Source organism: Quercus suber, unplaced genomic scaffold (genome assembly GCF_002906115.3).
Source record: "Quercus suber isolate HL8 unplaced genomic scaffold, Cork oak 2.0 scaffold_5, whole genome shotgun sequence".
Taxonomy (NCBI): domain Eukaryota; kingdom Viridiplantae; phylum Streptophyta; class Magnoliopsida; order Fagales; family Fagaceae; genus Quercus; species Quercus suber.
In genome coordinates this window covers 2,917,593-2,941,457 of record NW_027069471.1, presented here as the reverse complement: position 1 = coordinate 2,941,457, position 23,865 = coordinate 2,917,593, and the positions used below count along the sequence as shown (strand labels likewise).

Below are 23,865 nucleotides of genomic sequence, written 5' to 3'. Positions count from 1 at the left end.
TACCTAATTTACTCTTATTATATTAACAAAATTACATAAGGGAAGGGCTAATTACTCCCTTCCCCCTTACTAATTTTAAAAACATCCAAATAAGGTGGAGGTGAATCATTCTCCTCTACTCTCCTCCCCATTACTCCCTTTCCCTCTACTCTTCTCTACTCTCCTCCCTCTCTAAACTTCCAAACAAGCCATTAAGGTTTTTAGGGACTAAAATTAATTGCTTTAAGTTTTTTAGGGATTATTTCTTCAAAAAAAAAATTAGGGATTAAAAGTGATTACTTTAAACAACCACCTTAAGCGCTAGTGATCCGATCATTGGACTTTCAACATTGACGATTCTGATGACTGAGGCACTAATTTTAGTAGTTTGTGCTGGAAATATTTTATATATTTCCTACCAAACACCTAATAATGTTTTACTAAAATTATTCTGTATTTGAAAATGTTTTACGGCTAAACAAATGGAGTATGAATACACTTGTTCAACAATCAGAAAGTTTATACTCTTTGGAAAGGAAGACCAAATGATTTTTTTGCTGAAGAAATGAATTAAACTTTCCCCACTATATCATTCTTTCTTTTTTTCAATGAACCACAATATCATTTTTATCCAAAGAGTAGGTGGGTTGTCAAATCCTTTTTTTATTTTTATTTTTTGAGAAAATGGTTGTCAAATCTATATATTGCCGAATGAGATGAAACTGCCCGTACATGTTGGCCATCCCCTTTTACCACTTTTATGTTATTTTCAAACTTGTCCCCAAAACTATATTTAAAGAGGACAAAGAGAATCACTTAGAACACCCATTATAAATTTCCATATTAAAAAAGAATACCCATTAAAAAATATCATAAAGACATATACAAAATAACCTAAATATCATAACTGGTCACGCTCTCTTCTTCCATCACACATTCACACTCAAGTTTGCCTCTTTACCTATCCAAAAAAAAAAAAAAAAGTTTGCCTCTCTAAAATATGAAAATATTGTAATGATCTAAAAACTTCAAAGGTAGTACAAAAGATGGAGGATGATCTAAAGTTAATTATTGCATTAATGTGCATGAAAGAGACTAGACTAGCATTAAGTTTTACTTCTAAGTTTTGGATATTCAGTTGTACACCCAAAATTAACCCATCTCTACTTTCTCCAAAAAAAAAAAAAAACCCCATCTCTAAGAGCCCAAAACTCAGCTGATACAATGGTGTACACCCTATTCTTCAAGAATAACCCTTAATCTAATCTCCATAAGTGTTTCTAATAAGACCTCCACTCCTTGCAGGACCTAGATTTCCAAGCGATGACCCATCAGAATAAGTTTAAACCAACCCCTAGGTGGTTTCTCCTATTCAACTTGGATTATTGCAATAGTCTTAAAGTGTTCTTTTCTTAGAACACAAAAGGTGAATTCTAGAGCTAGAGCATTTCTATATTCTTAAGAAAACCTGGTTTAGGAGACTAATGCTTGAAAATTTGCCTTTTATTTGTAGGGAAAAGTAAACAAATGCCCTAAGAATATTGATTTAGAAAATATTAAAAAAAAAACTTTTTATGAGAAAAAAATTGACAGTTTTTTATATTTCTTATGAAAATGGTATCAAAATTTTCCTAAAATGGTTTATTAACAATTGTCACCTCTTAATAGAACACGTTTTTTTTTTTTTTTTTTTTTTTTTTTTTTTTTTTTTTTGTTATCGCCAAATAAAATCACATCTAAGAGAGACTTATAAAAGTTGTTGTCGCCATGTTTGCTATTCTTTGAACTTCTTGGAATACCGATTGAGGAGCAACTTCAATATGAATGTGCTTAATCATCTTCTTTAATGTTGCAATATCATCTATGATGAGAACATTCTCCAAGTTAGTTAGGCGATGTGTCTAAATTAGCTTTACCCATTAATTTGATCTTAGAGAAAAGATTATCTCCCTGAAACCATGCTTTCATGCCTCATATAATGCTTCTCTGATTGTGGATAAATGTTTGTTCTCATCATTGCAAGAGTGCCATAAATAACAACCTTTACAAATGGACGATTTTTTATCACAAAGCCACCTCACAGAACATGTGTTGTCGCACTTTGCACTAACTCGTTGGTTTATTTAAGTATGTGTTTAATATTTCATATTTAGACGTGTGGGCTGATATACAATATTAAATTTATATATTTCAAAGGGTAGAGTCCAGCATAGTAGCTTGCTTTGGGGCTTTCGTGCCCTGTGCATCGCCCATGTGTTGTTGCACTAAGCATGGGCCTGGTACTGTACAGACAGAACAGCGTACTCCCCAAAAAATAAAATAAAGAAGAGAAAAATAAGCTGAAGAGGTTGGCAATATTACTACTTAATTAATAAAGAATTGTTACTAATGGTATGCCATATACATGTAACCTAACTCCTCTCAAATTATTGGAAATTCTAGTTCATGATCAATTTTTTTTTTTAGAGAAGTTTAGTTCATCAATTGTTCTATACTTATAAAGATGAGATTGATAAGATTTACCAGTATTGTGTATCAATCCAATTCGGATGGTCCATGGTTTTGTTTTGTTTCTCCTAAGAAATGGAGAATTTCAACTCTTATAAGAAAAATCTTTAGATAATTGGTCTATCCCTCTTTTCAATGTAATCAAACAACAGAATCTGAATCTGTGAAAATTTCTTAATTAACATAAAGAGTCCCCTTTTGTTCAACTTCTTTGATTCCTATTGTGGGTACCTAGGCATGCTCGGAACGTCCTAGGCATGCATGCAACCACTTAGGCCGTCCTCGGACGGTTTTTGCAACTTCCTAGGCATGCATGACAATGTCCTAGGCATGCTTGGAAACGTCCTCGGACGGTGTCCCAAGAGTCCCACATCGAAGGAAAACCCCTCACTTGTTGTCTTATAAGCTTTGAAGCGAAGGAAGTAGTGTACCATTAGTTTATCCTATTCATTTTTTGATTACAAAACTAAAAGAAATTAAAGTATTAACTATTAAACAATAAATCAATACAAGGCAGTGAAGGCAGACTACATGCAAAGGACTGAAAAAGAAGAAGAGAAGAAGCAAAGAACACAAAAACGCAAAAGAAAAAGCAAAAAAAAAGGAGAAGCTACCGGCTATGAGGAGGTGGGTTCCTTCAAGAAACCAACGATGTGTTGGTGACTACTACCACAGGATCATTTCATTTAGCAAAAATCGTTTAAAACGTAAATATGTATATTCTTTTCAGTACCGCTTGGAATTGATATATCAGCCGACGTTCAATGAAGTAGAGGTTACTGAGGGAAATTGGTGAAGAGTGACTATTCAAAGAGAAAAAAAAAAAAAGGATAATATAGCTAGCTATTTAAGGGTATTTTTGGTTTTTTGAACAAAAAAAAAAAAATAGCGATGCAAAAACATTCTATTTGCTTGATATTGAAAATGCAATTAGATACTACTTCTTTAAAACCGTGGATTTGTAAACGTGATTTAGTTAAAACAGCTTCTTCAAATTATTGTGTATATTACGTTTTGTATCAAACTGTACGTTTTGTATCAAATTGTACGTTTTTGTCCAGGAAAAAGCCTATCCAAAAGGACTCCTAATAACAAAAATAAAATCTTAAATAATAAAATTAAATAAAAATTAAGCACGTACCAGGGGATCTTAAATTACTTTTTAAGAGAGAGCCAGTGAAAAAGGTGTGGAAGATACCAGAAAATATGACCTTTATTAATACATCACCTCCTAAGATTCTTCCATCAACTAGTAAAATAAAATATGATCTTTAATATACTAAAAAGTATTTGTCGGTGGATTAAAAGTTTGGCGGTGTCCTCCTTTCACATGATGCTGGGCCCTATTGTTATAGGGAGGGCAAGCAAACAAGTTGTTCCATGAAGGTAATAATCTCCTTTAATTTACTTATGATGCAAGGTTGTTTTTAGGATCTGACCCTTCAAAACCTTTTTTTTATAATTACTCAAATTGAAATTGAAAAGCATCATAATTGAGAGCATTCATGTCCCATTCTTCATAGTTCATATCATCTATTTTAGTCAAATTTTACTCACAAAATTGGTTCTTCATCCCAAAAAAAAAATGACTTTTAATTGCAAAAGTTGTCCAAACTTTACAAAACTGAATATGTATGCTCTCTTTGTTATACTTCTGTTTCTGTACACTTTCTTCTAACATATAACGTTTTTATCCTTTACTCCAAAAAGGCAACAAGAACTAAAGAAGAATGCTCTTAAGAAACATTAAAAAAGGTTACATGTTCAGTTTTTGTTACACAATCCAAATATTTTATCTTTTGCAAAATGCTACAGTGTCACATGGAATATTTTGTAAAACTTTGTTCTCTTTTTTTTTATTCAAACAAATCCTCTCTCCTTTTTCTCTATTCCCAAAAAAAAAAAATCATTTATGATAAATATTTTAATTGGATGTATACGAAAATGAAAAGTGATATATATATATATATATAGTGTGTTAAAAATTTAATATTAGGTAGCTAAAATATAAAGAAGTGATTTTTTTACTTCAAAGTTCAAAAATAGATGTGATCATGTGAATGCTTTGAATATCATATTGTTCTTTCGATTTATAGACTTAAAATTATAAATTGAATTCTTCTTCATTTCCTTATTACATCTTTTTTCTTTTTTTTTGGACATCTTAATTAGAATCAATTTTTAGAAATTTCTTTTAAATCATAAGGAGAACTCTTGGCACTGATATGAGAACAACTTTTTTATATCTCTCTAACTAAATTAGACATCCCTTGTATACTCGTATGCTGTTCTGTATTTGCAAAATAAAGCAACAAAATCGCTTCTATCAAACTAATAAGACCAAATGGTATGCCAAATTCAACAGCCATATAACTGGATACTTAAATCTAGGCACCCAAAAATTTGTGAAACATTATTAATAAATAGTCACATATAGTGTGCGCTTGGAACGCACGTTGAACGTGCCTTTTTACGTTTTGTTGAAAAATAGTAAGTTTTGTGCATTTTTCAAAGTACAGAATTCAGTAAAAAAAAAAAAAAAACCTTTAAAATTAAGACCTACGATATTATCTACATATTTAAAAATTATTCCATTACAGTATTTTTAGTTTTTAGTTTCCAATAATAATACTATTCAAACAAACCCATAGAAGCTGTAAAAGTTAAGTACTATTCAAACAAACGCATAAGAAAGAAGCTGAAAAAGTGGGGGCTTACACATTTGGCTCTACTCCCTCTTTGTCACTCACATCCTAGATCTAAAATTAGTGAAACTCTGTTGTCCTTTTCTATACTCTGTTCCAGTGAATGAAAAAAAGAGTTTGGGAGAGAGTCACATTTGCTCACGAGATTCTATCTACCTCTAAAAGTTTCCTTATTAAAATAAAAAAAACCCTCTCACTTCCTGTGAGTTCATTTTCCACCTCTTTCTTTCGTCATTTCCATACTTTACTTTTTCGTGTACCCAAAATATCTCTCTCTTTGCATTTCCTTTTCCCTTGTTTTGTCAGTGTACCCAAAGCTTTTATCTCTGATCTAAACAAATTCAGTTACATTTACCGAAACACAATCCAACACATTTTTTCTCAACCAGTTCCATTTTTCCTGCACAACAACAATAGTAACTGAAACTGAAACGTTAGGTAGATCATATCACGTCACTTAACAAAAAACCCATCATATCAAAAGCTCCCAATCAGCCAAGTCTGATAAACCCAGTTTGAGAAACTAAAAGTTTGAGTGAAGTTGTTGTCTTGTCAGAAAGTGTACAGTTGGAAATTCGAAACATAGCATGAGAGAGTACAATTACAATTACAATATGCCTCAGAGGTTTGAGTTGTGTTATTTCTTGCCAAGGTCGGGGCTTTATCGTCACTTCGCAGACATGATCTGGCGGCCATTTATGAAGGCTCCTGCCCGATCCTCTGCTTTCTTCGTCTTCCTCTTCTTCCTGATCGCCGGCGCGTTTGTCTTCACGCGCGTCCTCTACACCACTGTAAGTATTATTAATGTATTATTATAATAATACTCTACTACTATCAATGATTTTGTTTTACTTTATTCGTGAAAGAAATTTTACACGACACGTCGTTGTCTTCCGCGATTGAAACGGCACTTGAGGTGGTGAGGTTACACCACCACCATATGGAGCCGAATCGCACTGGAAACGACGACTTTCAGAGTTCATAAAACGACACGTTGGTGTCTGAAAACGCATACACTACACGTGGCGGGGTGTTATTGTGGAGCAAGATAGATTTTCTAGGCCTAAACACGCGGCTTGATCAGTGTCCGTTAAGTTTGGCTGTTAAACCACTCAACCTCACTCGGTCTTAGACTTCCACAAAGGAGGTAGTCATTAATGGGGGACACTTATCACCACGTGTGGACCCCTGTTAGTGACGATTAAGTCTACTCTCGCAATAATTTTCGCAACTTTAGTCACAATTCATCGAAGTGTTGAGTTGCAAATGGTCAAACAAAACTAATGGGTTTATGTGAATCGACAGCTTTAAATAGTGGCAAATTGTGATAATAGTTATGGTGATAAAGTTACTTGTTGTTGAGCGGACTATGATTATGAACTTGTAGTGATGTCAACTATTGTAGGTTGTACCTCTAGTGTAGCAGTATCATTTTGTTTTCAAGAAGTGGAGAGGATCAAATTTTTTTTCATAATTTCGTGCGGAATACTTTTAGTGTTGTGAAATAAAAATAGGAGCAATAGATATATGTGAGAGAGGTATTACCTTATTATTCATCATAAAATAGTAATAATATATCAAAATAGTAGTAATAGATATATGTGAAAGTTGTATTATTTTAATCATAACTTATCATTTTAATATATTATGATTGATAAAAATTGTAAAAAAAAAATGTAATAATATAAATAGATAGAAGTGATACTAACTTATCATTTTAATAAATTGTGATAAAGGTTGTAGAAAAAAAAATATATATATATATATATCTCATTAATAAATTGTGATATAGCTTGTAGGAAAAAAAAATTAACACTTTAACATTGTTTTTTTTTGTTGATAATTTCCATAGTTACACAACGTACTGGGAAGAAGAGAACCCTGAAGAGCTGAACATCTCCATTAAAAATATTGAGTTGGCTTTTGGGTTTTTTTTTTTTTTTTTTTTTTTAAGGAAAAAACCTTTTGGGTGGGTCTAATTGTGGGTATAAACTATGAAGTACAAACAAAGTGAATGAAGTCATAAAACGTGTCTAGAAGCTGTTGGTTTAGCGATCAAACAACTTGTGCCGTTTTTGATCAGTAACAACTGACAACTGACAAATTGCGCGTTGTCTTTGTCGGTAGTAAAATTATTCCTAGGTTGAATACTGTTTGAAGAAATATTGTAATTTACTAGATTTCCAGTAGTTGTGGACAGCTTTCTCCTTTTACTCTCATTTTATATAATTGTCGTCAGTCAAAATCATTTTATTACTCTCACGGCTTTATAAGAAGGGCTTAGGGCATTCCTCTATTCTATGATAATCTTGTTAGGTTGTTCTTTTGTTTATGAAATGAGTTTTTTTTTTTTTTTTTAAAGAGTCCTCTAATGACACATTTAAAGAATGAGCTTGTAAGTTATGTACTTGCCATTGAAGAAAAGTAATATCAGATGTAAATGATTCTTTTATATACTATTTTTTGCTGCAACCTTTTCTTTTTTCGAAACCATTTGAAATATTTAAGCGATTATATCTAGATGTTAATATATGTTTGGCTAGATTTTATAAATTCAACTTTTGGATGATAACGAAACCAAAGGAAGTATATGCAAGTTTTGACAATTGGCTTTGTTGTTAGAAATAAAACAATTCTGAAAACAATGAATACATTCAAAGTCTGTGGAGTTATTATCGAATTTGTCATTTCTCAAGTCAAATCCGGCTGCATTTGGATTGTGAAACTAAGGCATAAGTTCAAGAAGTCTATAAGATAATGATTGATTATGTTCTATCTTATTATTTTATTGAGGTAATTGATTTTTTTTTTACCCCTAGGTTTTCTTGAGAAAATTAAAGAAGTATTATTTTACCATGCGTAAGAATTAAATTATTCTTGTGTTATTGACTATTAAGCATTGTGCTACGTGTCTCAGGGTGTAGATGACAATTCGGCACCAACTTCAAAGCTAACTACTAAAACATCCCACGTATACCCTCAAAGAATCCCCGAAATTCCTAAAAAGCCCTTGGAACAAATTGTGATCCCATTAAACTGTACAGCCTACAGCCGCACACGAACCTGCCCTTCAAACTACCCAACCACGTTCAACACAGAAGAAGATCCTGACCGTCCATCACCACCCACGTGTCCCGAGTACTTCCGTTGGATCCACGAAGATCTACGGCCCTGGGCCCACACTGGGATCACGAGGGACATGTTGGAAAGGGCTAAAGCGACAGCAAATTTCAAGCTAGTGATAGTGAAGGGCAAAGCTTATGTGGAGAGATTTCAGAGGGCGTTTCAAACAAGAGACGTTTTTACTTTGTGGGGGATCCTACAGTTACTGCGAAGGTACCCTGGGAAAATACCTGACTTGGAGCTAATGTTTGATTGCGTTGACTGGCCAGTCATCAAAACGAAGGACTATCAAGGGCCCAATTCCACGGGCCCACCTCCGCTATTTCGGTACTGTGGGGATGATGATACATTGGATATTGTTTTCCCTGATTGGTCCTTTTGGGGATGGTAAGACTTTTTTTACTCTCTTACAATCTCCACTTGTGCTTGTTTCACTCACTCTCACAATCCAACGGCTCACTCTTCTCCATAGCTTTGGTGAAATAACAACAATTTTACAACAAATTTTATGTAGTAATTTGTTATTGCTCCTCGTCTAATTCCATTACTGTTATTGCTTATCATTTAGAATTTATTGTAAAAATGTTGTGTCAGTAACTTTATTCATTTTAGTAATAATCAGTTTAGCACAATTAAACCACTATTTATTATAATATTATAAATTGATCTATGTCATACTTGCACTTTACCCCCTCAAACTATTAAAAAGTTATTACTCATCTTAAAAAAATTTACCTCTAAACTTGTTTGTTTGGGGAAATTTTGCTCTAATGCACTATTGGGTGGTTAAAGGGATCATATGTGCGTATTTTTAAAATCACTACTTATTATAATATTATAAATCAATCTATGTCATACTTGCCTTTTACCCCCTAAAAATATTAAGGAGTTATTACTCAACTTAAAAAAGTTTATCTCTAAACCTATTGAGTGATTAAAAGGATCATATATGTGTATTTTTAATTACATGACATTTTTAAATGAGTCATGTGAATTTTTTAAATAATATATGTGAATGTTTTTCAACTATATATGTATAGATGTGAATAGTCTTATAAACATCTACATAGAAGGTTGTAGGACATTCCTTCAAACTAGTTTAGAGAAAAACTATGTCTTTATTCAATATTATGGGATTAATACTTTATCTTCTTGCTTGAATAATAGATTTTACTATAAACTCACATAGTAAGATCTCATATAAAATAAAAAATAAAAAATTTACTCCCACAATAGTTAATAATTATTCCAGACTATAAAGCTTGTCATCACTTCCTTAATTATAAACAAACCTTGGAATACACCCTAGAGTCCATTTGAGCAGGAGTGGAGCTATCTATTGGGTTGGGGATGTTATGACTTTGAAAAAATTAAATAAATTAAATGCTTTACAAAAATTAATAAATAAATAAAAAAAACTAAAATTTTAGACTTTGCCCCCTTAAAATTATGAGCTCATACTCAGAAAGAAAAAAAAAAGAAAAAAAAAACATTAAAAGGTCTTTTAAATTCAAATATATAAGAGGTTTGAACTTTTAAGGATCCATTTTTTGATATTTTCCACAAAGACGTCTAATGTTTGAATACCCCCTCCTTTACTTAAAATGTGTCAAGTACACATGTTTAACTACTTTTTTTTTTTTGGTATAAAATTCAAGTATTTAAAATTTTCAATATTGAATGACAATTTCTCATTGAGATTCGTATAATCTTATATGAAAGATGATATCTTATTATAACTAAAATACTAGAAGTTCAAAAGAGAAATTGAATCAAGAACATTCAAGTGGTGGTACTTTATTCCTTTCTCATAGAGCACATTTTTTTTCAATGACATTTTAAAAATAAAACGATAGGTACATATATGCATATATGTTGTGTGTGTGAGTTTGCGTGCATGCTTGTGCACAACTATTTGATGTTCTTAACTATCCAAGGAAGGGATCGTTTCTTAATAAACAATTTCTCTTTTCTATAACTTCCCTCCTAAGTCCTAATCTGACCTGTACTTGTGTAGGGCTGAGGTCAATATAAAGCCTTGGAAACATTTGTTGAATGATCTAAAAGAAGGCAACAAGAGGATGGGATGGATGGCAAGGGAACCTTATGCTTACTGGAAGGGTAATCCATCGGTTGCTATAATCAGGCAAGAACTCATGAAATGTAATGTCTCTGACAATCAAGACTGGAATGCTCGTGTATATGCTCAGGTAACATTTTGAATTTCTTTCTTTCTTTCAAATTTCTTTTAATTGTATATCTTTGAATAGATAAAACTTAGATACAATTTCTTATGTGTTGTACCTTAGGTTCTCCAATTAATTTCAACAATATGGCTGCATTGATCAGTACAAAAAAAGTTATCCTTTCTAAGGACAGTTAAATTCAACTATGTGATTTATTGACTAATACAAGAATTTAATTGAGGAATTTAAGGCACAACACCTAGAATACCACCAGAGAGAGGGCTGGTTTTCAATTTGAAAACTTCCATTATAGGATGCTTAATCTTAGAAGTGTTATTTTTTGTCATATGAAGGTAGCCACTTCTATAACTAGGCCATATGTCCCTGATACTCCAATGTATAATTAAAATGAAGTTCTTATTGGAAAGAAGAAATACATACTGAAGAATAGAAAGCAACTAAGCTGTCTCTTCTTTAGGCGTACCCCACAGTGAAGCCTTTGGAGTCCACTAGCAACTTTATGGTGTAGGTGGGAGCCAAACTTTTAAGCCAAACCTAAAAGTATACACTTTAAAGAAGATGAGGGTCCTCTTTTTCTATTTACATAGAGAAAAGTAGATCTTTTCTCGCATGCCAGTAACATGTTAATAGGGGTTTAATGGTGAATGAGAGTAATGGATGCTTCATGAGAATATGAAGATGAGCAAATTTGTTATGTCACATGTAAAAAAAAGTATCGCAACTGGTACAATAGTGGATGTTCATTTGCAGGATTGGATCCGAGAATCAAAGGAAGGATACAAACAGTCAGACTTGGCTAGCCAATGCAATTATAGGTGAGACAAAAAGTTTCAATCTCTTTCTGCTTTTTTTTTCATGACATGCTTGTCTTTAGTTTTCAGTTTTTATGATTTGTTTTTTGTTTTTTGGTTTACTAATTCCATGTTCACTTTATCATCTCTTTTTGTTGACTATGTCCATTATCAATTAGTAATATGGTTTCTTCCTTTCACAACAAACGCAGGTATAAGATTTATATCGAAGGCTCTGCCTGGTCTGTCAGTGAAAAATACATACTTGCTTGTGATTCTGTTAGCTTACTTGTGAAGCCCCACTACTATGATTTCTTCACAAGAGGTTTGATGCCAGTGCACCACTACTGGCCTGTAAGGAATGATGACAAATGCAAATCTATTAAGTTTGCAGTTGACTGGGGCAACAGCCATAAGCAAAAGGTAATATCATACTTAGGCTTGTTGAGAAGATGTCATTGGTGTAATTGCATCCAACTTTGTCATTATTCATCAAAATTTTGAAAAGTAAAAAGTGTTATGTTGGTTCTTAAAGTGTTTAGATTAGGTGTCTGGTGTATGTACATTGGACCATTGGTTTCCACAAGTAGATGACCAAATAAGTATTGTCAGTGCCAAAAATTTTCATAGGGGGATGATTTCAGACAATGAGTTTTGAAACTTAAACAGGCCTGATATTAAGAAGCCAATAAGCGACTACTTAAAAGCTTAAAGGCTTTCATATGTCAAACTACCTGATCATTTCAGTTTTTTTGCAATGTTTAATTTCTTTAAAGCGAAACCCATGCTTGTTTTGTTGCTATCTTTCTATTCATACCTCAAGTGCACAAAATTCATGGGACATATGAAGGAGACATTAACAAAATTAAAATTTCAAACACAGTTTTGAATTGACTTTGATTTTCATATTTCCCTTTCCCTTTTCTTGTTTACTTATTTTTATTTGATTACTCAGGCACAAGGAATGGGGAAGGCAGCAAGTGAATTCATTCAAGAAGACTTGAAGATGGAATATGTATATGATTACATGTTTCATCTTTTAAATGAGTATGCTAAGCTCTTAACATTCAAGCCCATTAGACCCAGAAAAGCTGTTGAAGTATGTGCAGAGACAATGGCTTGTCCAGCAGCAGGAGTGCAGAAGAAATTTTTTATGGAATCCATGGAAAATGGTCCCACGTACACTAGCCCATGCACTATGCCTCATCCATATGATCCTCCATCTCTTCATGCATTTCTGCAGAGAAAGGAAAATTCAATAAAACAAGTGGAATTGTGGGAGAAGAATTTTTGGGAAAATCAAAATAAGCAGATATAGAATGTTTCTTTTTCTATTCTTATGTATACAGATTAATGTATATTTTATTTAGGAGTAAGTCATAGCTCAATTATTTACTCTTATATGTCCCATTTTGGATGGTGTTTACAGAAAAAAAAAAAAAAAAGTCCACAAAATAAATGTATCATTATTTGATTACTGAGGATAGTCATAATTTACCTCCTCTTATGATCTTGATAACAGTCTTATTGTGTTGTTTGGTACAAAGTGTATTATGAATATAAGATTTCAAGGTTAGGAAGAAATTGACCTAGCAATGGTAAGCAGCAAATAGGTTATCATTTATAGCTTCAATCGGGTACGTGCTTGGCTATAGGCTTATGTATTTATTGGGTATTTCCATTTGCTAGTTTAAGCTTTTGAGTTGCATGCTTTGTTAAGGGAAACACTCGCGCATAAAATTCAGCTTGATTGCATGTGCTACTTGAGCTCAATATCTCTGTATAATTACCACAATAGTACTCTACTATTTTTTTTTGGCTGAGACAGTAGTACACTCACTTACATACAGTTAAATATAGATTTCATTGTCAACTTGTATTCACTATCCACTTTCTTCTTCTTTTCTTGTGTGAACTGTGCTGAGAATTCTGCAAGATTCTGCAGACTTTTCATGCTTAACAACATAATGGGCATGGCAAGGATACTTTTGGAAACCGAGACTTGACTATTGGGAAATATTCTGATTCTCTATTCTTGTCGTAAGAGATAACTATTCAAGAACTGTATGAACACTTTGTATATATGTTAAATATTACTCAAATTGATTATTTGATAAGAGTTACTTAAATCTTTTTGTTTTAAGCCATTGAAAAGTAACAAAATACAATATAGCCTATCAATCTCCACGAATTGGTATTTTTTTTAATCATAATATCTCACCTTGCAGTTTCACAGGTGTTTTTCTTGATCTCTTTATCCAGACTCCAGAGAAGTATCTTTAAACTGATTGTAAGAAATTTCTTTGTTCTTAAAGGCCTAGAGTCACAAATATGATGTTGGAATTGGACCATAATATATGAGTTAGTAAAATTCAGGACTTAAGAGGTAGGCAGTTCCAAGCATCTAACCAAATTTTAGTTTTATTTCCCTACAGATCTCTGCATCTCAAAAATCATTCTCAAGCATCCTAGATAAAGTTCTGATGGTTTTGATGTCTCTAAATATTCATTTTATGGACACAATTCTTTTATGATTCGACACAGTTCATTACCATTCTAGATTGAGTAGGACTGCAAGAACGGTCAAATAACCCTTCAGCATTCATTTTTCCACTACAAAAAAAATCAACAATTGCTTTTGATTGCACTTGACTTGCAAGTAGTGTTGCTAGTGGAATTATTTTTAGAGACACTGAAGGAACAATTGAAGAAAATAAGCTTTTGTTATGAGTGATAAGGTTGACATTTTACTTTGGATGCAGAAAACTATGTTCGAGTGTTGGTGAGAAAATTGCTTACTAAGTTGCTTCTGAGGGATAGCTGCTCAACCACCCACCCAAACATTGAATCTGTAGCAATTGTTGAATGGCTCTTTTTTGTGTGTGTTGTACAATCAACATATTATTGAAACTTGTTTCACATTTCTCAAATAGGTACTGGTTTCTATATTGAAAGTTCTGACCTGTGTGAGAACTGAGAACTGAGAACACCTCAAAGTTCTGACCTAGCGTACATGAAAGTCATACCATAAACAAGCCCTAGCATAAATGAAAATCATACCATAAACAATAATCTGCTTCTTTCTATTGTTTAAATGATCACCATGTTTAATTACTAGAGAAAATAAACAAAGGAAAAAACATTATTTGTGAGCTAAGCATTGATGGCTCATTTTGGCTAAAATCTTATTTAATCATAAGTGTTTGCTGTAGCCTGCCATGAACATGTGAAGTTTCCTTTGAACATAATTCTTTCTTAATTATTGCTTCATCTATTCTGTATCTTTCATAATTCTTGTTCTTCTCCTGCTTTAGTTTTCTTTGTAATACCCTACAACTCCAGCTTATGCAATGAAGCTCCAATGTAACTTGCAATGAGAAAGAGAAAAAAAGCCCTTCTAAGTTTCAAAGATCTTACAAATCCTTCAAAATAGCTTGTCTTTATCTGTTCAAGAAGATTTATGTAGACGGACAGTGAAAATGTAAGTGCAAAGTTGGATCGAGCTCCACCTAGGAATTTCATATTTTGCTGATGGATATAGATTACCATTAGATGGAAATATAACCCTTCATTACTCAAGCTAGAACTACTTAATTACTTTCTGTATAATAATTCTACTGTTAAGGGCATTCCAAGCGATTTTGGTTACTTGGAGAGACTTAGGCCTGCTTAGTAGGAGTTGGAGTTTTTATTCCTCTACAGCTAAAAGATCTATCACATCTTTATCTTAATCTATAGGGAAATGATCTTCATGCAAAATTCTATGGTGGGTTTCTCGTCTTTTTTCCCTGCAATATTTTTATGAAGTGGCATCAACCTTCAAAGGGGAAAAGAAAAAAGTAAAGGTAATGAACCAGCTCCTTTCTCTTTTAGCATTATGGTTGTCTCAATGCAGACTTCATGACATGCATTAGTCTTTGCAAATATCAATTTTATATCACTTAATGTTTCTCTGAATCATTAGTCCCTGCAGCCTTAACATGTTTTTGCCCAACAATCAGTTTATTGGGCAAATCCCAGATTCCTTAAACCAATTTAGGCAAGCATATCCCTTTTTTTTTATGTGATAACTACTTCTATGGTGCCAACCCTGATTATCTTGGAAAATTGTCAACCTTGTGGACATTTCATCTTGAATTAAATCAATTGAATGGCATGCACTAGAAAGCTTGGTTCTACTCTCAGATTTGGAGGGCATATCTGAGGGTTGAACATTGCAAAATTCCTTGGAGGGAAATTTGTCTGAAGTGCATTTTGTTGAAGTCTTAAAATTAAAAGCAATTATTTTTGTCTTCACACTCTATTGCCATAAATGTATGCTCCAACGGGGCTCTAACTTTGAAATCAATTCAATCACAGCGAGTTCTTTTCAGATTGGCCCTCCTGCATAATTACAAACACAGAAGTCTTAAGCAATTAGACATCTCCTAGTTAGGAATTTCAGACAGTTCTCGACTGGTTCAGGAATTTGGCTATTCTTAACATGTTTTTGTTCAGCAACCAGCTGATTCCTTAGGCCAAAATTCCTGAGATGGAAATGTGTCCGAAATGCATTTTGCTGAAATCTCAAAATTAAAAGAATTTAAATTTGTCTTCACACTCTATTGTCATGAATGTGAGCTCAAATGGAGGATACTAGTCTACTACTTTTTAACTCAATGCCATCACAATTGTCATGAATGTATGCTCAAATGGGGCTCCTACTTTTGAACTCACTGCCATCACGGTGAGTTCTTGTCTGATCATTCCACAATTTCTTGCATGGTTATCAACGCATAAATCTTAAGCAGTTCTCACAAATAGGAATTTCAGATGGTTCTGGAATTTGGCGATGTACCATAAATTGACCAATCTCCCTGAGAACAAACTTGATGGCAATGGATCCAAGGAATTGATTAATTCTGAACTCATTGATTGAGCTCTAATGTTTCAAAGGACAGCTACCACAATCCACGATTATCTCCAAATATTACAATTTTGAATATTGCACTTGATTACTATTATAGAGAAATATCCTTATTTTTTTTCCAAACAAGATGTACCATAAATTGACCAATCTCCCTGAGAACAAACTTGATGGCAATGGATCCAAGGAATTGATTAATTCTGAACTCATTGATTGAGCTCTAATGTTTCAAAGGACAGCTACCACAATCCACGATTATCTCCAAATATTACAATTTTGAATATTGCACTTGATTACTATTATAGAGAAATATCCTTATTTTTTTTCCAAACATGAATAGAGATTGACCAGATAGTTCTTCAAATATCTGATAAATCTCCATCAAGAGAACTTCATCATTACCAGATGCATTAGCATCTTTACAATAATGCTTCAGATGTAATTTACGACTCACCCATGTGCTTGGACAACAACAGCTTCAAAATTATACCTAATTTTGTACCTTTTTTTCATTCCGGACCCAGACACATTGTGGGCTCCTTGATCTAGACTTGAATAGATTCACAGGGATTTGTGCCAAGCTAGATGGGTGAAATGATCCCCCTCAAAAAATATGGCCACTTCTCTTTTGGTATTGGATTTTTGCCAATAATAGCCTAAGGACATATAGCAATGGGTCCAAATGAACTTGAACCTTACAGTTACTTCTTTTCTGTAGCACATTTTAAGAGTCTTTTGTTATTCCATATTTGTAAGGAGCATTGACCTTTCAAGTAACTGGTCTATATTAGTTTCTATTGAGGTCTTACAGGATTTAATTTCTTGAACTCGTCTCGAAGTTGTTTGCTAGGAAAGATACCAAAAAAGGCCAAGAACATGATATTGTTGGAATTCTCTGATCTCTCAATAAACAATCTTTTTGGCGAAATTGCCAGGGGCATATTTGGTTTGTCTTTTCTTTTCTTTTTTTGCTAAACTTGGTTTGCTTTTCTTGGTTACATGAAATTTCATACAACAATTTTTCAAGAACATTTCCATCATGCACCCAACCTAAAGATTTTTGATGCTTTGAGCAACATTGCCAATGTTGAACTCAAAGGAAGTCCTCTTTCCCAAAAGAAATTGGCAAAAATTAGGATGACACTGAAAATTCCTGGTTATGCATAGGTATGAGAGTTGGATATTTTGTTAGTTCTTGGGAAGTCTGTGTAGTTCTCTTTTTCAAAAGGACATTAAGACATGATGATTTCAGGTTTATCAATGACATGAAGATTAATGTGACTATAATGTTAAAAGTGAAAATTTTGAGTGAGCTAGTATTTAAGTGAGGGGCATCATTTTTGTTCTTATTGACGTTATTATGTAAGCAGAAGGCATCATATTCTATGAAAGGTACTTCAAACACTGTCCTTACAATTGCTTGGTCTTGTCAACATTGTAGGCAATGCTACCCCAACTGTGATTTAATTCATATCTAACCTTCTATCTAGTGGGATTTTATTTCAGAAATATGCTGATACTAAAATGGAGTCAACGTTTTCAATTTTTGGTCTAGTTTTGTTGATTGTTACCATATTAATATGGTTCATTTTGAAAGGCAGACATATTTTTAACTAGTGTAGGATACAATACAAACCCTCTGTTAGGTTGCCGTGAAAAATGAGGAAAGGAAAAGGCGAGTAAATGTTTGATGTTGTGTTGTATGTATTTTTGAGGGAGTTTAATCAGTATTATTGGGTTTTCAATATTTTAAGATAATTAGATTGTATGAAGCAACATTTACATTAGATTCGTGCTTTTCTTGGGTCATCATCATCAGCAAGCATGCTAGGTTTCATCTGGGCTTCAATACATGACTATCATACCTTATCTTTCAGAATTATACATGCCCAAGTGTCAAATTGATTACATTAGTCCATATTTTTTGGTATGCCAATCTAACATTGACCTTATTATTTCCTATGACAATATTCACTTCGACATGGCTGCTAATTCTTTCATTATTAACGTAAATTCCCACCAAATATCCTTCTTTCCAGCTAATTGATTTAACAGTAAGCCAATTTTCAGGAAATATAACAAACCGCATGGAAGAATGGCAATGGGTCTGCAAAGGAATTGAGTGGCAACATCTCACCACAAATATGCCAACTTGAACAAAACCAAAAAAATTCAGCCAACATCATACAACCTCAAGTCCAGCCAGCCCATTAACCTAGGCCTAATCTGAGACTCAAGCCCATACACTAAAACTTTACACTAGCCTATCTTCATTTAACAAAAGGCTCAAATCGAAAAATACCACCCTTAAATAAATGGCCCAATGAATTAAACCCAAAATCAAACCCTCAATAATTCAACTCAATAGGCAAAAAATGCCAACCAGATTTTTAGAACGGCCCCATTAAAATGAATAAAACCTCAACCCAACAAATCCACACTATAGTGAAGGGAATGAGAAAAGAGAGATTTGAACTCACTAGTTTTGTTTCATTAAGCACACTCCCAATCAATTTAGTTAGCTAAAATTAAAAAATTAAAAACTACACTCTACAAACATGGAAGAAGGATTGATTGAAGGATGAGAATGTTTTCAACTAGACAAATTTGTTTCTTAGAAAAACTACACCAATTTTATATGCCGAAAGCCAAGCTTATAATTGGTAAGAATTTAAAAAAAATAAAAAAAAAGACCAGCTAGATAATAAATTTATTATTGTGCTCTTGCATTTCGAGGCTGGATTTATTAAGTTCAACACATACAATGAATAATATGCCTACATGCCAAGATTTTGAGGAATAAAACTCAAGGATAAATTTCTTTTTGTTCCCATCTTAATTTCTTTATTTCCTATTATGTTCTTCTTCTGTTACATGGATTTTCGTTTACATATTTCTTTTTAATTTATATAATAACTATTGGATTATTATTTCTTTTACATGCAATCTTCATTTATAAAAGAAAAATAAAATCATTCATATTTTGTCAATGTCTTTTAAGACTCAAAAACTACAAAAAAATAAAATAAAATAATGGATAAAAACACACACACACACACAAATTTAATAAAAAGAATATTAATTATTGCTGCCTTTGACTTCATAAAAAATGATAATGCACAAATTTCTAATGTAATTAATAATTATTCTTCACTAATAAAATTTGTGTATAGATAACAAAATATAAAATAATTATATAATAAATTTCAAAGTTTAATGTTATTTTAAAATTAAACTCTAAATTTCATGTGCATATAAGTTCATAATCTAGTTTTTAAAAATATTACAAGTTCATATATATTAACTAGATTATCGAAATTTGCATGAGCTGTACTTCAGTTTGTCTAACTACTAAGATCTTTTACGTGACTCGTAAATGGAATTTTGAATTTTTTTAAAAATTACAAAATGACTAATTAACGTGTAAACAAATCCCTAATAGATCAATACATAATAACAAATATATATGTGTTATTATTATATTTTGTGTGTGCACATGAGAGTGGCTTATAAATTTTGCCCTTTTGTTAGTGGGAGACTTCTTCTTCTTCATTTTTATTTGTAGTGGAAGACTAGACAAACGTGTTAGACGTGTCGTAAGAAAATGTTTATATTGCTTTTTGGAATCTACAATACCCTAATAAAAACAAGGATCAAAAGTTGATTGGAAACCTTTCCAAAAAAAAAAAAAAAAAAGTTGATTGGAAAGTTTGAATGCTCTGACTAAGATAAACTTGTTTTATAGAGGAAGACCGAAGAAAAGCTTATTCTTTTTCTCTTTTTTTTTTAATCTTCCTTCATATGAATAAGTTTTAGTTTCAAGTGATGTAGTGGAAGACTAGGCAAACGTGTTAGACGTGTTGTACGAAAATGTTTATATTGCTTTTTGGAATCTACACTCTAATAAAAACAAGGGTCAAAAATTGATTGGAAAGTTTGAATGCTTTGGCTAAGATAAACTTGTTTTATAGGGGAAGACCGAAGAAAAGCTTATTCTTTTTTTTTTTCTTTTTCTTTTTTTAATCTTCCTTCGTATGAATAAGTTTTAGTCTCAAGTGATGTGCCAAAAGAGACTCAAACTAATGAGTTTAGAGTACGAGTGTGTTTAGGAAAAGTTACAATGTTTTTTGTTTAATTTTTGTTTTGCCTTTTGTCTCAACTTTTTTTAAAAATAATCTTAATTTCACTTTTTTTTTTTTTTTTTTGAAAATTAGCAAACTTTTAGCTTTTTGTCACATATTTAACATAAAATTACATATATATATATAACTAGAAAACAAGTCATTTTTCAAAAAGTATTTTTTATAAAACTATTTCATTTTCCTATTTTTGGTAATAACTTTAATTTAATTTAAAAAATAGCCACCTAACTTTTCTTATTTAGCATACTGTGAGATAAAGTTGATTTCCAAAAAAAATTAGTGGAAAACAATCTCTAAAAATAAGCCATATTTTTTTTGTTGGCCAAAAATAATTTTCTTTTAACTCATTTTTTCTGATGCTACCAAACACTAAAAAACAAGAAAAACTATCTTTATACAAGGTTTTTCATTGAAACAAACATAGCGTAACGCTAGGGAAAAGAAAAACTTTTTTGTACGAAGATTTTAGGAGACTAGCTTTTAATAGTGGAAGACTTTTTCCTTTGGAAGACATTGACGTTTCATGAGAAAATGTTAATATTGCCTTTTCTATTCTTCTACTCTACAAACATGGAACGGAGAATGTTTTCAACTAGACAAGCTTTTACTTAGGTTGCGTTTGGTTCAATGTAAATCGAATTCTGAATATAAAATGAATGTAGGGAAAATGAATTTCCATAAGGAAAATGAAATCCGAGTGTTTGGTTTTGCAATGGAAAATAGTTCAGAAAACAATTTCCGATGTTTGGTAACATTATGAAAATATGCCTACGTGCCAAGATTTTGAGGAATAGAGCCCAAGGATAAATTTCTTTTTGTTCCCATCATAATTTTTTTTCCTATCATGTTCTTCTTCTGTTACATGGATTTTCGTTTACGTATTTCTTTTTAATTTATATAATAACTATTGGATTATTATTCCTTTTACATGCAAACTTCATTTATAAAAGAAAAATAAAATCATTCATATTTTGTCAATGACTTTTAAGACTCAAAAACTACAAAAGAAAAATAAAGGATGAAAAAAGGATAAATAAAAAAAGCACAAATTTAATAAAAAGAATATTAATTATTGCAGCTGCCTTTGACTTGATAAAAAATGAGAACGCACAAATTTTTAACGTAATAATTATTCTTCACTAATAAAATTTGTGTATAAATAATAAAATATAAAATAATTATATAATAAATTTCAAAGTTTAATATTATTTTTTATGTTAAACACTGAATTTCAAGTGCATATAAGTTCATAATCTGGTTTTTTAAAATATTACAAGTCCATATTAACTAGATTATCGTAATTGTTTTTTTGATGGTGATAATCATAATTTGCATGAGCTGTACTTGAGTTTGTCTAACTACTAAGATCTTTTATGTGACTCGTAAATGGAATTTTGAATTTAAAAAAATTACAAAATAACTTATTAATGTGTAAACAAATCCCTAATAGATCAATACATAATAACAAATATATATGTTATTATTATATTTTGCGTGTGCACATGAGAGTGGCTTATAAAATTTACCCTTTTGTTAGTGGAAGACTTCTTCTTCTTTTTTGTTTGTAATGGAAGACCAGGCAAACGTGTTAGACGTGTCGTAAGAAAATGTTTATATTGTTTTTTGGAATCTACACTCTAATAAAAACAAGGATCAAAAGTTGATTGGAAAGTTTGAATGCTCTGGCTAAGATAAACTTGTTTTATAGAGGAAGGCCGAAGAAAAGCCTTTTTTTTTTTTAATTTTTATCTCCCTTCGTATGAATAAGTTTTAGTCTCAAGTGATTTGCCAAAAGAGACTCAAACTAATGAGTTTAGAGTATGAGTGTGTTTGGGAAAAGTTATAATGTTTTTTGTTTAATTTTTGTTTTGCCTTTTGTCTCAGCTTTTTTTTTTGAAAATAAGTAAACTTTTAGCTTTTTGTCACATATTTAAAGTAAAATTACAAATATATATATATATATATATATTTTTATAAACACTATACCTACTAAAAATTGGAGGTACCAAGAAGCATATCCCAATCAATTTTAACGCTCTGTTTGTTTTGGCAATAACATTTTCTACAAAATGAGTATTTTTCAAAAAGTATTTTCTATAACACTATCCCATTTTCTTATATTTGGTAGCAATTTTAAATGAAATTTAAAAAAAGTTACCTAAATTTCCTTATTTAGCTTACGGTAATAAAGTTGTTTTCCAAAAAATTAGTGGAAAAAAATCTCTAAAAATAAGCCATACTTTTTCTGTAGACAAAATAATTTTCCTTTAACTTATTTTTTCTAATGCTACCAAACACTAAAAACATGAAAAACTATTTTTATATAAGATTTTCCATTGAAACAAACAAGCGTTAACCTGGGGAAAAGAAAAACTGTTTTGTTGAAGATTTTAGGAGACTAGCTTTTGATAGTGGAAGACTTTTTCCTTTGGAAGACTTTGAAAGACATTGACGTTTCATGAGAAAATGTTAATATTGCTTTTTCTGTTCTTCTACTCTACAAACACGAAACACAGAATGTTTTCAACTAGACAAGCTTTTACTTAGCCTTCGTTTGGATAGTGCTAAAAAGCACCGCGTTTGTGTTTTATGTTACTTTTTTCTTTTCTTTTTTTTAAGAAGAGCATTTCACATGCATTGTGGGTCCCGTGCAGGAAGAGAAAGCAAAATTATGCTTTTCCAGTGGGTTTCATGCTCTGTTCATGGAACCTGCAAGTACTTGATTTATAAAATAAAAAAATAATAATAAAACTTTAAAACTGGGTCCCACAATACTATTCACACATTTAAAAATTATTTTGCTATAGTGTTTTCAGTTTTCAGCAAAATAAGCAGTATCTAAACGACCCTTAGCCTCTGTTTGGGAAGCGTGTTTTCCGTTTCCCAGCGGTGCTTTTTTTGTGGGTCCTGTGCACTGTTTACGAGACTTGCAAGTACTTTTTTCAACAAAAACAACTTTAAAATTAGGTCCCACAGCACTATTCACACATTTAAAATTATTTTGCTATAATGTTTTAGTTTTCAGCAAAATAACAGTATCTAAACGGACCCTTAGCCTCCGTTTAGGAAGCGTGTTTTGCATTTCCAGTGGTGCTTTTTTTGGTCCTGTGCACTTTACGGACGAGTACTCATTTAAACACAACTTTCACAATTAATTATTTTGTATAATATTTTCAGTTTTCAGATAAGCGTATCTAAACAACCCTTAGTAAAAAAAAATCAAACCACATGATGATAAATTTATGAAAAGTTATGGGATACCCTAAGGGCATTAGTTTAGGAGATATTTTTAAAAACTTTTTATAGAAAAAAAATTAATTATTTTGATAGTTTTTAATATTTCTCAAAAATTGTGTCAAGATCTACCTAAAATAGTTTATTAACAATTGCTCATAAAAGCACCCATAAAAGCGCCCATAACAGACACCTAAACTTATTATTGGGCCAAAATGGGGTTTTACTCCTTTCTCACAAACTTTCTAGCAAAATGCCTCTTGTTAGGAT

General features: G+C 31.9%; 1 protein-coding gene across 2 annotated transcripts; it reads left to right on the top strand.

Annotated features, from left to right (window-relative positions):
• The first annotated feature begins 5,237 nt into the window (after positions 1 to 5,237).
• LOC112001599 (uncharacterized) lies at positions 5,238 to 12,946 on the top strand. Of its 2 annotated transcripts, none has more exons than XM_024033772.2 (6): positions 5,238 to 5,983; positions 8,110 to 8,702; positions 10,333 to 10,525; positions 11,273 to 11,337; positions 11,526 to 11,736; positions 12,269 to 12,946. In XM_024033772.2, exons 1-6 carry the CDS (start codon positions 5,780 to 5,782, stop codon positions 12,629 to 12,631), a joined length of 1,629 nt encoding a protein of 542 aa, XP_023889540.1. In that variant the 5' UTR covers positions 5,238 to 5,779; the 3' UTR covers positions 12,632 to 12,946. The 2 variants fall into 2 exon arrangements, with proteins under 2 accessions (XP_023889540.1, XP_065628503.1); XM_065772431.1 differs by lacking the exon at positions 5,238 to 5,983 and adding an exon at positions 7,567 to 7,985.
• Positions 12,947 to 23,865: the final 10,919 nt, after the last annotated feature.